At 43.8% G+C, this 16,976-nt stretch overlaps 1 protein-coding gene across 1 annotated transcript; it reads left to right on the top strand.

Moving 5' to 3' along the window:
- The first annotated feature begins 6,893 nt into the window (after positions 1-6,893).
- On the top strand, positions 6,894-15,768 carry KCNA4 (potassium voltage-gated channel subfamily A member 4). The gene is made up of 2 exons (XM_043580854.1): positions 6,894-7,301; positions 10,445-15,768. The coding sequence occupies exon 2, from the start codon at positions 11,225-11,227 to the stop codon at positions 13,187-13,189; it is 1,965 nt and encodes a 654-aa protein (XP_043436789.1). The 5' UTR covers positions 6,894-7,301; positions 10,445-11,224; the 3' UTR covers positions 13,190-15,768.
- The last annotated feature ends 1,208 nt before the right edge of the window (positions 15,769-16,976 follow it).

Raw genomic sequence — 16,976 nt, 5'->3', positions numbered from 1 at the left:
CTTCGTGCTTTTAACTAACATAGAATATGCATGTGTAAAGCTATTTTAAGATGAGAGCGATGGTTTGATATTGTCTTAAAAATAACTCTAATTTGGAGGCAGTCAATTTTATGTCACTCTTATTCAAATTATCTGCCTTTAAGTACAGAAGATTTAGTACACTTAGTAAAATTAAAAAAAAAACATATCTTAAAGAAATCTGCTGTTGTTTAGAAAACTGCATGAACAATTCCCATCTGCAAATGGTTATTTATTACTTAGTTATTTTTAGATTTTTTTTTTTGGATGCATCGCTCACAGTAGCCTCTGGGTGCGTTTGCAGACTTTAATAATTAGCTTTCCCATTATAGCTTACACACAACATAGAAGACAACATAAACACAGGATGCATTCACATACGTCAGCATATATTCATACGCAAATAAACAGGTGAAGGAGGATACTTTTCATCCAGACTTTATCAGCCAATGAGATTAGTGAATAATTCCTTAAAAAGCCAAAAATCTTAAAATAATTGATACTAATCAAGGAGCTACTTCTTTGTTCAGGGATTATAGTTTGTTTCTGGGCCATGACTTGTGCCTATAAGCTTTTCACAAGGTTATGAAGTGTTTATGCTCTGAAAATGAAATGATTAGCTCTGAAATACAGTGGGAAAAATACTGTGAAATGTCAGTATTATACTGTCTACTAGTCAGTTGCAACTCAATTGTAAAATAGTTGACATAACCTTTAATATGGAATGTGTAAGCATTTTAAATATGCTAGATACAATGCCAGAAAGGTTCTGTAAAAGTACCAAAGATTTCCCAAGACTTTAAAAACAATCTGGCAAGATGCTGTTAGAATTAGTGTGCTGGAGGGGTGCCCGGGTGGCTCAGTGGGTTAAGTGTCCTACTCTTGGTTTAGGCTCAGGTCATGATCTCATAGTCATGAGATTGAGCCCTGCATTGGGCTCTGCACTGACAGTACGGAGCCTGCTTAGGATCTCTCTCTCTCTCTCTCTCTCTCTCTCTCTCCCCCCCCCCCTCCTCCCTCCCACCTCTTGTGCACTCTCTCTCTCTCTGCCTCTTAAAATAGGAAAGGCTAGATTCTGCTGTAAGAGTTGACTCCTTCCCCTACTCCCCCAGTTTGATTTTGATCAACACCATTCACTCCCTAGAACAGGCATCACCAAAGCTCATAATAGGCCTCTGTTCTGCATCATAAGAATGTTTACACACCTCTTCCAAGATGCCATCACCCTGAATACCTCTCCTTCTGATTTGGTTAATTGTCAGAAAGCTCTTGTCTAGCACATGCTCCCCCAAAGGGCTAGGGAATGGATAGTAGGGGACTCTTCTAGGGGTTAAGAAGATAGCCCTGGGCAGAGAGAAATGTTCACAGTTCTACAATCTGAATTCCACTCACATTTACATAAAAGGCGATGATGATTGCTATCCCCAGGTGTCCTGATTTGTAAATGTAGTTCCCAGATTCCTCCCCAGGGTCTGACACTCTGCTGCTTATTCTCTAAAAGGCAGGATGTGCTGTCCTCAGTTACAACTTCTGTTTCATTATAGATTCTCCGGTAGCAAGGAATAAAAAGCCATCCATGGTTATTGACTGAATTTAAAAGGGATTCTGGGGGGTTTGGAACATAGTTTTGGCAGGAAGTATGCCATGACCTCTTATTTTTATGAAAAGGCCTATATGTAGGTATATGGGAAAGTTCCTTGATGTAAACTAATAGAAGTTACTACAAAAGGCATGGTGGTGGTAGTGTCTATAGGAAATAACACCATTCTATACCTAAACCTCACTTGATTCACCTCTGCCCCAGGTTTGCTCCTGATTGGTGCCAAGACAAGGTTGTGGGTGATTTTTATTTGCACCTAAGTTTATTTGAGTGAGTCTCCACAATTGCCCTATTTTCCACTTAGGTATAAGGAAAGCAGAACAAAGAGCTAAAAGGAAGACTGTACTTCACTGTGGAAGAGTAGATCTGACAGAGGGGATGTCACCCCACATCAGTGTATCACTGTTCAAGGTGGGGTGCTTTGCTTCAATTAAAGGGCATTTTTGATGGATTTGCATTTAGAAAACTATTCAGAGATAATTTAGACTATGCCAACTCAATTTCACTCACTTGGCCTCCGAGATGCATTCATAGATGGAGAGAAAGGGATACCATTGCAGCCAGGAAGACCAGAAATGCTTGTAACTCAGTCTATTTAGTAGATGCTGCCACTGCTGATCTAAGTTTGCCTAGGGCAATGCACTATGCGTATGAACCCCATCTGTCCTCCATGTAGAGATAAAAGAAGGGTTGTGAATCCTTTTATGCAGTGTTTTGTCATAGCCCCTAGTTCCAACTCTTGAGCACGGCATATCCACGTCCACCCTCACTTTCCTTCCCTAAACCATAGTGTGGTCTGCTTATCTTTTCTTATCCTCACAAGTGCCATTCTTGTTCAGTTAGCCTTTGCCTTGGGGCTCCTTCTGCCTTAGGACTTTTCTTTCTAGCTTCACTTACGTTACTGCTTCTCTCTGCCCCTTGTGTGACTTCTACCAGACAGACCCCTACCACCTAAGTATGTTGACTCATCTTGCACCTTCTAGACCACAGGCGTCCTCCCCAGGCAGGTGCAGGATATCCTGCTGCCCATTGTGCCTGGGGCAATGTTGTGATCAGAAAGTCAGGAAGAAAGTAGTCAGTCTTCCTCTGCAGGGATGATGTTTCCTCACTGTCAAAAAAAGTAAATATGCTTTTCTTACATCTTAAGACCTCACCAGTACTGATATGGGTAAGATGGAATCAGGAATGGGGAATGGTAATGGACAGTCATTGAAAATCCATGTATAAGGAAAAACTGGCTGAGTGATCTACATTTTATAAGGAATTATATGGGCAGAACAGAACATCCACATCCATAAATATGGGAATGGGAAGCATGAGATCAACTTTCCTAGGACTTTATTTTCACATCCTTCAGAATTTTAAAAGTCAGATAGTTGAGAGGCTGGGAGTAAGCAGGCAAAAAACCATCTTCTTTTTTTTTTCTCCCAACACATGCGCTGAACGTTTTTGGCAAACGAAAGAAAGCCAGCCTCTTCCATTATTCATTCATTTTATTACATTCTTATCCAGTGCCTACTCTGGGTCAGGTATTTTGCACTGGTTGCTTGGGATACAGTGCCTATTTTCAGGGAAGGGTTGAAGGCTTCTTAGGGAGAGAGAGAAGTAAATAGAACATTGCAATTCACTGGGGATCACAGTCCCCAAAGAGAACAAAAACATTTATAATGGACTTAGTTTGTATCCCTCAGGGCCTCCTATTTGCTTTGTACAAAGGAAGATCTAATGCCCTTTGCCCCTTTCTATATAAACAAAGACTTCATAGTGTGGTCTGGAACATATGTACCACCACTGAGAGAATTCAAAGCCAGGGAGAAATTATTTGTGGTAAAAGGTGTATTTGGAGATGAGGAGCTTAAAGAATGTTGACTAGTCAATGACTAAGAAAGGTTAGAAAATGAGTTTTTCCTCTCCAAGGAAAATAGATTTCGGGGACTGAGACAAGGTAGATTTTGTTGGTCACAAGCAAAAAATCTTTCTGCTACTGTGTATGTGAATTTCTGGGACTCTTTAAGAGAATTTCAGGGAGAGAAATGGAAGGTTTCTCATTTGCTTTATAAAGAAAGGGCAAAGAGGTGTGTGTGTGTGTGTGTGTGAGAGAGAGAGAGAGAGAGAGAGAGAGAGAGAGAGAGAGAGAGAGAGAGATGGGTGAAGGCTGGGGAGCAGAATGTTCTTCCCAGTTGGACCCCACCTATCAATCAGATTCTAGTTACTCTTTTTTTAAAATTTTTTTAATGTTTATTTATTCTTGAGAGAGAGAGAGAGAGAGAGAGAGAGAGAGAGAGAGAGAGAATGAGAGACTGAGCATGAACAGAGGAGGAACAGAGAGAGAGAGGGAGATACAGAATCTGAAGCAGGCTCCAGGCTCTGCTGTCAGCACAGAGCCCAACATGGGGCTTGAACTTACAAACTGCAAGATCATGACCTGGGCCAAAGTCCGAAGCTTAACCAGCTGAGACACCCAGGCGCCCCATATCCTAGTTACTCTTGGTTCACCCTGATGACACATGCCTGCATAAACTTTATTCTCGCCATTGTTCAGACACATTTCCCCTTTCCTGGTCAATCTTTCCTTGCTTCCCCCAGTTAGATGCTACTCTATTCTTTGTATCCCCGGAACACCACTCTCATACCTTCATCATAGCACATACCCCCTTGTTTCATAATCTATGTATCTGAAACAGCCATTCCTTTGTGAGGACAAATGGGCACAGAACACATGGTGTTACATCATTAGCACAGGGTCCATCCTGCTTACTGAGTCTGATGTTAAAGGCCCAGTTCTGTTACATAGTTAGCTATATAACTTTTAGGCAAGTTTGTTAACCACTGTAAACCCCAATTCCTTCTCCATAAAATGTAAATAAAATAGTGCCTACCATATAACGTGTTTCCTTATGCAGATAAAATTAGACAATATTCATGCAAAGAACTTACACAGAGCCAGGTATTAGGTGGGTACTCGATGAGTGTTACTTGCCTCGATCGAGTCCTCAATAAGTCCTCCTTGTATGACCTGAATGACTGTCTTGGTGAGAGTGGTTTTCCGTCAGCTGTGTTGTCACTGTGGTGCTTTAGTAATTCAGATTCCCGATACCTAAGAAGTACAAAGTATTTATAAAGTCCTCAGACATTTTTAAATCTTAAAATTCTCTGGGCCATGAAAGGAACAAACAAGAAAGGGCACACGGAGACATAATTCATAAAGTTTTAACATGATCCAATTAAAATACCCAAACTTCAATATAGCTGTCATCTTTTGTACTTCATATCGCTCTCTGTTTTCATCTCTCTGAAAGCATTCCTCAGTTGCTCTGGATAGGTCTCACAAATCGCTTTTGGGAAACCAGTCCCAAGATCTTGTGTTCTCAGTCCTGCTTTCTACCATCCCAAGAAACATGTTTCTCATGAGACAGCAATAAGCTCAAATATCTGCTTTTGGTATGTGTGAAACTGTACAGCGTCTACATCACATTATGGAGGTACAGAGGGAGGGTTCAACCAGAGCACGTGACCACTTTTACTTTTGAAGAAATCCACCCTCCCTACTTGCCTTAATGAAACCTCACTTGAGCCAGTGTGGAGGTACCTTTCTCTCAGTTCCTCCTCCCCTGGTTGAGGCCAGAAGATCACAGGTAAATTTATTCAGGACACAAATTCAAGGTGTACTAGCTAGAAGAAGTTAGGAAAACCACCACGCACATCAGTTCTTTCTCTCCGTTCCCCCCTTCTTTCCTTCCTTCCTTCCTTCCATCCTTCCTCTTTCTTCTGTCCTTTACTTTCCTTCTTTTCTTCTTTCTTTCTTTCTTTCTTTCTTTTCTTTTTCTTTCTTTTCACTGATTATAATGTGAATTTTTTAGCTATTTTATTTTTATTATTTTATTATTTTAAAAGATTAAAAAAAAATCAGACAACGAAAAGAAGTCCTCCAGGTGTCCTTCGCTGAGCCAACAGCAGTTAGGTGAGAGCAGAGCATATCTATAATTCAGCTCGGGAATATTTCTCTTAATAATTAATCGAGCACCACAAAAGGAGGAGGCCCAATAGGGCCATCGAACAAAGCTGCCAGCTGAGGCCGACAGTGGCCGCCTCAGCGCCAAGTGACCCGCCCAAGGTCGGATTTACTCCAGCAGTCCTGGTGTGCGTCCTAGTGTTTGTCTGGTCCATCAGAGGGAGTTGGAAAGGTGCCTGGAGACTGGGTGGTTATGTGTGTGTAAAAATTCGCACTTCCACCGCTAACCTTCTTTGAGTGGATGTATGGGAATTGCAATTTTACATCCTTGTCTTGGGGCATTTCATATGCTTGATGCCTAATAAGCAACCTAGAAGTCCATGCCCCCGCGAGGGCGAGGACGCCGCTGTGGGCGCTCTGGCTTGTCCCGCGGGGTACTACATTTGTTTTTGCTGTTCAGTGAAGGTAGGTGGTGTAGAACTCCGACCTCTACCATAAAGATCTCCCGGGAGCCAAACCTCTGGCCGAAATGTGTTCTTATTGCAACAGGTTCGCCGAGGGCTCCTGTACTCTTTCCAGGGGCCTCCACCCCCGGGCCGGGAGCCCTCTGAGTCTCTTCCACTTGGACTCGTGCCTCTGGTGCGCAACTCTTAACCTGGGCTTGATTCCAATTTCTGCAATCCACCCCTCACCCGGGTCAAGCACACTTATAAAGTCGGCCTCCTCTGCGCCCTGAGGCCCGACCCCCCACCCCCACCCCCACCGCCGCCGCCAGTCGAGGCAGACAAGCCGTGCAATGGAGGGGGAGACCAAGGGGAATCGGCGCGTGCATAGGCGACTGGGGGGCTCCCGATTAGCGGCCTAGCTAGAGATGCACCCGGGCTCCCAACCCCACAAACCCACAAACCCGTTATGCGGGTGCGTGTGTGCGCTGAGCTGTAGAGAAAGCGGGTCAGGGAGAGAAGCCGCGCACAAGCACCCGGTCGGCGAGCCTGGACCTCCCGTCGAGGTCTCCCCTCCCAACCTCCGTCTTGGGCTCCCGCTCTGCCGTGGGGACCCCGATATCAGCTCCAGCGCGGACACCTCTCCCTCGGAAACTAGGGCTTCGCCTTTGGGGGAGGCGGCCAGGGGCTCCCGGAACTGCTCCCTGTTGCTCCCCGAAGCCTCGGCGTCGGGGTCCGAGCTTGGGGGCGGGCGGTGCAGGCGTCGTGACTGCGCCCGCCCCGCGGCGCGGGGAGGTGCCCCAGGCGACCGCCTGCACGCCACACCCTCGGCACGGCCCTGGCCCCGCCCCCGGCCGGCGCGCGTTCCCGGCCAGGGGAGGCGTGTGCTGCTTCTGCAGCCAGCGAGAGAGGGAGAGGGATGGATATTGGAGGAGGAATTTGGGCTTAACAAGTGATCGCTGCTGTCTAGGATTTTCTTTTTCTGGGGAACCTTGACTTCCTTTCCCAATCGTGCCCACCTGTGCTGAACTCCAGAGGAACCAGAAGTGTTGGGGTCTTCCTCGGGGCAGCCCTGATCCCCACCCTGGGCTCCAGCAGTGAGGACTCTGTGCCCCCAGGCAACAGAACTTGTTCCGTGGATATTTTGCAGCTTCCACCTGCCACACCGGAGTGATTCCTTCTACCCCCAAGAACATTCTTCCCCTCCTCCAGCTGTTGCAGCTTGAGGGGGAAAGACAAACCGAGCGGGGGTTTTCTTTATATTTATTTTTCACTCCGCCTGGGAACGGTGAGTATGATACCTCTCTTCTCTTTCCTCCACTCTTCTCTTTTGGCTGTTAAGAAACAGTGGACATTTGAGGGATAAATAATATTGGGGGATGTGGCAGAAGGACATGAATGGAAGGCGGTTAAAAATAAACCAGGAGGTGGAAGAAGGGAGGTGCAGATGCAGCGCGGCGCTCCGGGGGGCCAACAGTTGTTATTTTCCTAACCCCGGGGATGGGGTGCGTGCGCCCTGCTTAATGTGCCCGAGCGGGAACCTAGGTCTGGAGGGGAGGGCGCGATTAAACATGTCGTTTCCCAACGAGGTGGGGTTTAGATTTAGCATCCTTTTGCCACATCCCAGACTCACCGGTTCTGTTTCTTTGGGAACAGCTGGCGAACGGGTTTGAATTGCTGTCTCCCCCAGCATTTGGATTTGCGTGCCTTTTCCGAGCATTTCAGCAGCACATAGGGACTGTATAAATGGCGTGCGTTGAAGTGTATATTTCTCACGGTGTTGGTTTTTTGATTCAATCTCTCTCTCTCTCTCTCTCTCTCTCTCTCTGATAGGTTCAGGTACCACCCTAAGCCAGTTGCAGGAATTAGCACTGAGAGAGGAAAACAGCCTCCTTGTTGGGGGGTGAGAGGAGGAGGGGAGGCATGCTTGGCTGTTGTTTGGGGGGGGGCACAGGGATTCGGGAATAGGTAGTCTGCTAAATCCTATTAGTTTAATGGTGTTAAAGAGGAAAGGAAATTTCCCTGCAAAGGTCTCCCCCATCAAGGCTCCTGGGAGTCGGATTGAATAGATTCTCCGAAACAGGAATACCTTGGAAAGGAAGAGAGATTTTTAAATGAGTTTTGCTGTGTGGAAGGTTTTTTTTTTTTTCCTTTTTTTTTTTATTCTTTTTCTTTTTTTCTTATTCTTTTCCTTCTCCCTCCTGTTCCCTCCTCGCCCTCCTCTTCTTCTATTTCATCATCATCATCATCTTCTTCTAGGTTAGGGATAGTGAGGTAACTGGTAGCCAATTAAAAGGAAGGTAATTTGCTTTTTGTAAGGTGGGGGAGGAAGAAAACAAACAAACAAACAAAAATAAATAAATAAATAAATGAATAAATAAATAAATAAATACATAAAGTAAATAGTGTAGAGCCAGATGAGGGCAGGTCTCTATCTCCTGCAGAATTGATGGGATATCGGAAGACCTACTAATTCATGACCTTCTGGGAGTCAATTAGTTGGGAGAGGGGTGTGCATAGTACACAAATATACAGGCACTTTGGTTCTATTGGGGTTTTATTTAAATAGTGTATTGTAACGGCTTTGAGGGAGTTGGGAAAGAAACTGAGCAAACTCTCAGGCTCTTCAGCCTGTGAAAGTCTTTAAAAGGTGGTGGCCTGACCTTCCAGAATAAATGTAACCCCAGGGTAGTTTTGTAAGTAGAGATTTGGAGACCTTCTGAGGGTAAACATTTCAGAGTATTTGATGATGTTAGGAGTCAGGCAAAGGAAGGGGCTTGTCATTTGAGATACCTTCAGAAGTGTATTTTCTGGGTTTTATGTGTCCCAATAAAGCGCACTTCTTGCCCTAGGAGAGTGTGAGATGATTGGGAAGCCCTCTGTTTGTCCCTTCTCTGCTTTGTCACTTCATAAAACTCTGGTAGGTTTAGGTTTCTAGCCTGACAGGATTCAGCAAGAAGCAGCAGGTGGTCAGGAGCTGAATCCTGTTCATAGCTCCAGAAAGCCATTTCTCTTGCTTCCCAAGTGCTTCCAGTAACAGAACCTGGTAGATGCCCTGGATTCTGACTGGCATTATCCTCCCCAAGTCTCTGGGCTACTGTCTGCATTCTTGGAAGTCCTGTTGGACACAGTGAATGCAAAAGCATAGGAGACAGGAGATTGGGGCAGTTTTTACAGGTCTTGGCTGAGGAAATGAATTAGCCTGACCTAGAGAGAGCCAACTGAGAAGAAAGGCCAGGATTACCAAGTGACGGTGGAGCCAGATTGGGGCTGCAAGGAAGACATGATCAGCAAGTGGGCACGTTGGAGACAAAGGTGGGCAGAGAGAGTCAGGGAGAGGCAGAGGGAGTTGGGAGATGGGAGATCATGGATGAAATTATGGGGGGAAGTATGACAGGCTGAAAATGAAGTCCACACAAACTGGGATTTAAAACATAAGGAAATAGTCTCTTGAGAAGAGTGTAGGAGGAAGCATTGAGGTGAACACGGAGGAAGCAGCAAGGAGAGAAGATGATTATCAGAGAAGTGGAAACTGGGATTAGCTCCTAGGCTGTGGGTGGTAGAGAGTGTTCTGGAGTCTGGGGAACAGAAAAACAACAACAGGGACATGCTTCAGGGAGTCAAGAAGTGCCAACTTAATACAGGCCATTGATGAGTCTCAAAATGTTTTGGATGTCCTCACATTCTGTCCTCCCCTAATTCAGACAGTATGGTATAAGGACATATACATCTGGGGGTGTGTAGATAGATGATAAAAGCTTAGGTTACCGTCCAGTGTGTATTGATATTCATTATGTCGGTGCTATTCTATCAACATTCATTGTCTCATTCAAACCTTACAAAGTGGGATGGAGGAGGTTGTATTATGACCCACACTTCATAGATGAGATGATTGAATCTTGTGGAAGTGATGGAGCCTGGATTAAAGAGAACTGGTTTTTCCAACTGCTCTAATCCTGAATCAAGACAGAGAGGGGTGGAAAGGCACTAAATTCAGAAATATTTGATGAGTGGAAATTTTAAAAACTGCCTTGAGATCACTGAATGATGGAAGCAGCTATAAAGTGACAGCATTATTGTTGTGACATGAAGAAAATGACAGCGAGAATTAAGACCTGGCATGAGTGAAAGGGAGAGCTGAAGGAAGAGCCATGTGGGTCGAGAGTGGAGAGAAGAAAAATAATTGAGTTGCCGTGAAAATAGACTGAGCCGAAATAATAACCAAAGAAGAAGGGAAGAAGGATGGTTTAGTGAGGGAGGAGATTTAACAACCTGCCCCATACTCCTTGGAAATTTGTGGCCCCTTGGTGCTTTATATGGTTTGCTTGAGGACAAGAAAAAGAACTGTATGGGAAGGAAACGCTGTTTGCTCTTTATGATTTGATTCTTCTTTTTATTTTTCTCCTATGCTTATTTCCCTTCCTTTTTCAGGTGAAGTACTTCTTCTGCATGATTTTAGCTGAAGGATGCTCTGCATTTCCTTGATTTCTATGGAGACCTCAGAGCTGGGTTTGCTCCTGCTGACACCTCATCTTGTACCTTCTCTACCTCCCAAGGTCTTTGCCTCTTTCAATAGCTTGGCATTGCCCCTGGGTCCAGGAAGCCTATGATGAACTTAAGGGGAGCACCTGGAGAATCATCCTGATAGGCTTTGAGCAGCAATGGCTGGACATACTTCAAGCCACGTGTTAACATGGGTCAAGCCATCACTAGAAGGCAAGTGCTAAGACTAAAGGCTTATTTGCATTTTATTTAAATTTGATGGACTGAGCTTTGGACAATTTCCATGGCAGAAAAATATATTCCATTTTCTAGGCACAACTGCTGGCTGTCAGACACTTGCTGCCTTTGAATCTTGCAGCATCATCACCAACCACCCTAGACGTATTTCCAAATTTGAACAGCCACCCTGAAACAGGTGTTTGGGAGACCCCAACATTTTCTGACTTAGGCCTGAGAGTGCTAGGTTGTTTATCTAGACCAGCCAAGCTCTGGAGAGCAATGTTGAATCCCTGGGAACAGAGAGCATGGGGCGTGCTGATTTAAAAACAGAAAATGCAAAGTTGGACTGAAAATATCCTTAGTCTTCCAAGCAATCTGCTTAAGGGTTCCAAACTTACCTTCATTTGGTGACAAAAGAAGCTGTCCTATTTTTCTTTCTTCTTCTTCTTCTTCTACAACTGGAACCAGCCATTTCCAAAAACCACCACCATGGAGGTTGCAATGGTGAGTGCGGAGAGCTCAGGGTGCAACAGTCACATGCCTTATGGTTACGCGGCCCAGGCTAGGGCACGGGAGCGGGAGAGGCTTGCTCACTCGAGGGCAGCTGCGGCAGCCGCCGTGGCAGCTGCCACAGCTGCTGTGGAGGGCAGTGGGGGTTCTGGAGGGAGCTCCCACCACCACCACCAGTCGCGTGGGGCCTGCACCTCCCATGACCCTCAGGGCAGCCGGGGTAGTCGGAGGAGGAGGCGCCAGCGGCCTGAGAAGAGGAGAGTCCACCACCGCCAGAGCAGCTTTCCTCATTGCTCCGACCTGATGCCCAGTGGCTCTGAGGAGAAGATTCTGAGGGAACTGAGTGAGGAAGAGGAAGAGGAGGAGGAGGAGGAGGAGGAGGAAGAGGAAGGAAGGTTTTACTATAGTGAGGATGACCATGGTGATGAATGTTCCTACACGGACCTGCTGCCCCAGGATGACGGGGGCGGCGGTGGCTATAGTTCAGTCCGCTACAGTGACTGTTGTGAACGTGTGGTGATAAATGTGTCGGGCCTGCGCTTTGAGACCCAGATGAAGACTCTGGCCCAGTTTCCAGAGACTCTGTTGGGAGACCCTGAGAAGAGGACTCAGTACTTTGACCCTTTGCGTAATGAGTATTTTTTCGACAGAAACAGGCCTAGCTTTGATGCCATCTTATATTATTACCAATCAGGAGGCCGCCTCAAGAGGCCAGTCAATGTCCCCTTTGATATCTTCACTGAGGAGGTGAAGTTCTATCAGTTGGGAGAGGAGGCCCTGCTCAAGTTTCGGGAGGACGAGGGCTTTGTGAGAGAAGAGGAGGACAGGGCCTTGCCAGAGAATGAATTTAAAAAGCAGATTTGGCTTCTGTTTGAGTATCCGGAGAGTTCTAGTCCAGCAAGGGGCATAGCCATCGTCTCTGTCCTGGTCATCTTAATCTCCATTGTCATTTTCTGCCTGGAAACTTTACCTGAGTTTAGGGACGACAGGGATCTCATCATGGCACTGAGTGCAGGCGGGCACAGTGGGTTGTCGAATGACACCTCGGCACCCCACCTAGAGAACTCAGGGCACACCATCTTCAACGACCCCTTCTTCATCGTGGAGACAGTCTGTATTGTTTGGTTTTCCTTCGAGTTTGTGGTTCGCTGCTTTGCTTGTCCCAGCCAAGCACTCTTCTTCAAAAACATCATGAACATCATTGACATTGTATCCATTTTGCCTTACTTCATCACCCTGGGCACTGATCTGGCCCAGCAGCAGGGGGGTGGCAATGGTCAGCAGCAGCAGGCCATGTCCTTCGCTATCCTCAGGATCATCCGTCTGGTCCGAGTATTCCGGATCTTCAAACTCTCCAGGCATTCCAAAGGCCTGCAGATCCTGGGCCACACCCTCAGAGCCAGCATGCGGGAGCTGGGACTTCTGATCTTCTTCCTCTTCATTGGGGTCATCCTGTTTTCCAGTGCTGTGTATTTTGCAGAGGCAGATGAACCTACCACCCATTTCCAAAGCATCCCAGATGCGTTTTGGTGGGCCGTGGTGACCATGACAACTGTGGGCTATGGGGACATGAAGCCCATCACTGTGGGGGGCAAGATCGTGGGGTCCCTGTGTGCCATTGCAGGTGTCTTAACCATTGCTTTGCCAGTGCCAGTGATTGTCTCTAACTTTAACTATTTCTACCACAGAGAGACTGAGAATGAGGAACAGACACAGCTGACACAGAACGCAGTCAGTTGCCCATACCTCCCTTCTAATTTGCTGAAGAAATTCCGGAGCTCTACTTCTTCTTCCCTGGGGGACAAGTCAGAGTATCTAGAGATGGAAGAAGGAGTTAAGGAATCTCTCTGTGCAAAGGAGGAGAAGTGTCAGGGAAAGGGGGACGACAGTGAGACAGATAAAAACAACTGTTCTAATGCGAAGGCTGTGGAGACTGATGTGTGAATCTTGTTCTCCACCTGCCACTGCCTCCCCCCACCCCCAGCCCCAGTATCTCCAAATATATTTATGCATAGAGAGTGGAGTTATGAAAATGAAATATGCAAACGAATCTAATGCATATAGTAGTACACCATTTAATGGTTATACGTGACATAATTGTTACTCAACTTGTATTACATATCAAATAAATGATACATCTTGGAGAAGAGGGAGGCTAAAATAAGAGCAAATCTTATCTTTATATTTTTTATTAGAATGCAAGAATTTTGCACACTAACTGGAAAAGATGTTAAAAGTAAAGGTGGTTCTGTGGAGAGAAAGTATATGTGTGTTTGTGTGTGTGTGTGCGCGCGCGCGCGCGCGCGCACACGTGCTGCGTGCGTGTATGTACAAGTAAATTGTCAACATTGTTAGTAATTGTGCAGTGATGGGAAGAGTTGGCATTTTGAAGTATTTACTATGTAAGAACTAACGAATTTGAGCAGTCATTTATCAGTGCTCTGATAGCATCTCATGTCTTTGGATTCCATGGTTGTTTTTTAAAAATTGTAAGAATTACTGTGTAGGGGGAAAAAAAAAGGAAAGTGAATTATTTAATAGAATATAGGTCACAGTTTTATCTTGGATTTAATTAAAGTTTATTTTTAACTGGAAATTAACTTTTAAAAAGGCTTCAGGGGCCTTTAGAAATTGATTATATTTTATTATTAATTTGGGGGAAGATATGACAGGAAATGCCTAACAATAATGGAAGAAGTGAAATTGGAGAAAATGTAACAAGTTTTGTTCACAGTAACAGGACTGGAATTTTTTTTTTCCTTTGCACTACTTTATATGATGGAGATTGAGAGAGACTTCCTACTGTGAGTGTTTACTAATGTAGCAGTTCAGTGACAATCATTGGAAGAATGATTTCTTAGTCTTATTTTATGTTCTCTTCTTTTCTTTGTGTGAGACTAATGGCCACGCAGATAACAGCACATGGTTCCCTTCTTTTAAAATCTAAATAACTGATCTGCAAAGGGACTCTGAAGTAAAATTTAGCAACGGAATCTTTTAGAAATTGGACTGTGATAATGATGCTTCTGAAACCATACTATTTTAATTATTCTTCTGCCTTTTAAATGCAGAATAATTTAACCAAAGTTAATGCATGCACTGAAAGAATTCTTGAAGAAAATAAGATGCCCAGCAGCTACAGTGATTATGGCTTAAGAGCTTTCTATTAAATGTGCAACGTAAATGCTAGATTTATTAAGTTTATTTCTTTGTGCAGCTGCATAAAGGCACAGGGTGGGGATTCACCTCAGAATTTAGCATTCCACTTGCTAAAAATGATACAAAGAAGGATTGTGTCAAAACATTTGGTTTCAATATCACCATCGCTATCAGTTTTGTAAAGGGAACTTGTGACACATGTAACTGCACTTAAATCATGACAAGATGTTCTAGAATGTGAGGTAACAGCTAGTAATCGGACTTACACTAGTAAGTCATAATGAGATATAGAGTAGCAAATTTAGAATGCATAAGAGGCCTTATTCTCTAATGTTTCTTCAACATCTATTCTTTATAAAATGGTTGTCCTGAGGTTTGGGAAAAATATACTATGTAGCACGTAATGAACTCTGACAACTGTGAATTAAAAAAAAAAAAAAAGAAAAAAGAAAGGAAGAAAAGAATGATCAAGAATAGCTTTTCTCAAGCTTTTAAATCCCAGGCCATCATTTGATAATAACATAAATCTTTAATGATATTTGAAATTCAAAATAAATCCATGTTAGATTTAAAAGCAAAGCTACACCCTTCTCCCCACCCCATCCCCACCACTTAAAGAAACATACCTTTCAAGAATACTTGTTGGAGAATGAAAGGCAGTAAGCGGGGGAGTTGATTGAATGTTCTGACCAAAGATCTCCAGTGGACAATAGTGAATGATAAAACAAGGATATGCAATCTTGTAATAAGATTTCAAAGACGTCATTTTAATATATTTTGGATTTGAAGCAAAAATATAACAAACAGACTAGGAGTAAGGCTATCTGGGTTGGTCACTATTCACTTGAAAAAGTCACCATTAATCTCCACACCCCAATTTCCTCATTAGTAAAAAAAAAAAAAAAAAAAGGGCACACAAAGGCTTTCGTTACTTCACAGAATTGTTATGGAAAGCAAATAACACGTGATAACTCAGAAATGCCTAGTTCCATATAAATGCCTGATGTTATGTCTACATTGCTTAATCTTCCTCTGGAAAGAGAAGAATTAGAACCCCTGTGTTATGGGGCACCGGGGAGGCTCAGTCCGCTGAGCTTGGGACCTTGGCACAGGCCATGATTTCCTGGTGCCTGAGTTCAGGCCCCTCATGGACTCACTGAGGTCAGTGAGGAACCTGCTTTGGATCCTCTGTCCTCCTCTCTGCTCCTCCCCCACTTGTGCTCTCTCAAAAATAAATAAACATTAAACAAAAGTTAAAAAAAAAAAAGAACCCAAGAGTTACATCTGCTTTATTAGGATATCGTGAAAATCATGGGTAATTTCTTTAATTTTGAGCTCCTTACAGGAAGTGGATATGCAGACACAAGATAGCCTCTCATTGAATAATTGCTACAGTTTCTTCACTTGGGGGAAAGAAAGATCCCCGGCATGTCCTGTTGTAAAAAAGTTGACTCTGTGAGTGAGGTACCATGTATCTTTTTCTGTACCCAACTAGGTCAGATTATATTTTAGATAATTTAAATGCTATCCAGCATTGGATGTTTATTGAACATTCAATAATCCCAATGGCAATGATTTGGCTATGCTTGGAAGGGAAAAGGTATTACATTTCTACCACAGCTCCTTTTTAAAGCTGAAAGTTATAATAAATTTAGCCGATATGTATTAGATTTGATAATTCTGTGAATTCAAGAAATATAGTCCTTTTGGGATCCTGGGATTTTCCTGTATCTTACATAGTTTTTTTTAAGTGTAATACAGACAAGAAGTGACAGCCATGGGCTTCCAAAGCAAATATTAGGTTATCACTACATGTATGTGTGTTGGTTTGCATTTTCTTTCAAGATGCATTTATTTTAGGATGTCTGAATCTTGATTCCACACTAAGAAGAAAGCATGCAAGCCCTCAAGATTTGTCTAGGGCACTTTTGTATGGAACACTTCTCTTGTAGAGAATGTGTGAAGGTAGAGAAAGTGTCAATTGCAGCTGTGAATGTATAACATTTTTCCAAGTTAAAGCTAGCTAAGCAAGGTGCTTTAGTACCATTTGTAAACATTTTATCTACTGGGTAATATGCTTTCAGAAGCTATTTGTAACTGACATTTAGGAAACTCTCCTCTCAGAGGCCACCACACACATTTGGCTGTAAGATAAAAGAGAAGTGGCCCCATTTAGAGATTTGAATTTTGGGAACCTCGGATCCTCTAGTTGCTTTTCAGATGATAATGTTACCAGAAGTACAATATTTGAAGGTCATCCTAACCAGAGTTTTTTCAAGGGTGGATACATTGTTCTCTCTTTTAAATGTTTGAAAGGGAAACAGTTATGCAGACCAGTTATGGAGAAAAGAGGACTAAATACTCCTTTTAATTTCTGCAAAATAGAGCTTTTTTTGTGCCAAAGGAATGATGGATGGTCTGGGAGTGGAGAGATGGCTCGTTGACATTGACACATCATTTCATCTTGACTCTCAGGTTTTTTGTTTTGTTTTGTTTTGTTTTGTTTTGTTTTTAAGTGTACAACCAGGCTGTTGTGCTACCTTATCGCTTGATTCCTTTTAGCACCAAAATT

The sequence above is a fragment of the Prionailurus bengalensis genome, chromosome D1, assembly GCF_016509475.1.
Source record: "Prionailurus bengalensis isolate Pbe53 chromosome D1, Fcat_Pben_1.1_paternal_pri, whole genome shotgun sequence".
Classification (NCBI taxonomy): domain Eukaryota; kingdom Metazoa; phylum Chordata; class Mammalia; order Carnivora; family Felidae; genus Prionailurus; species Prionailurus bengalensis.
Note: the sequence above shows the minus strand (reverse complement) of the source record. Positions and strands in the feature narration are given on the sequence as shown.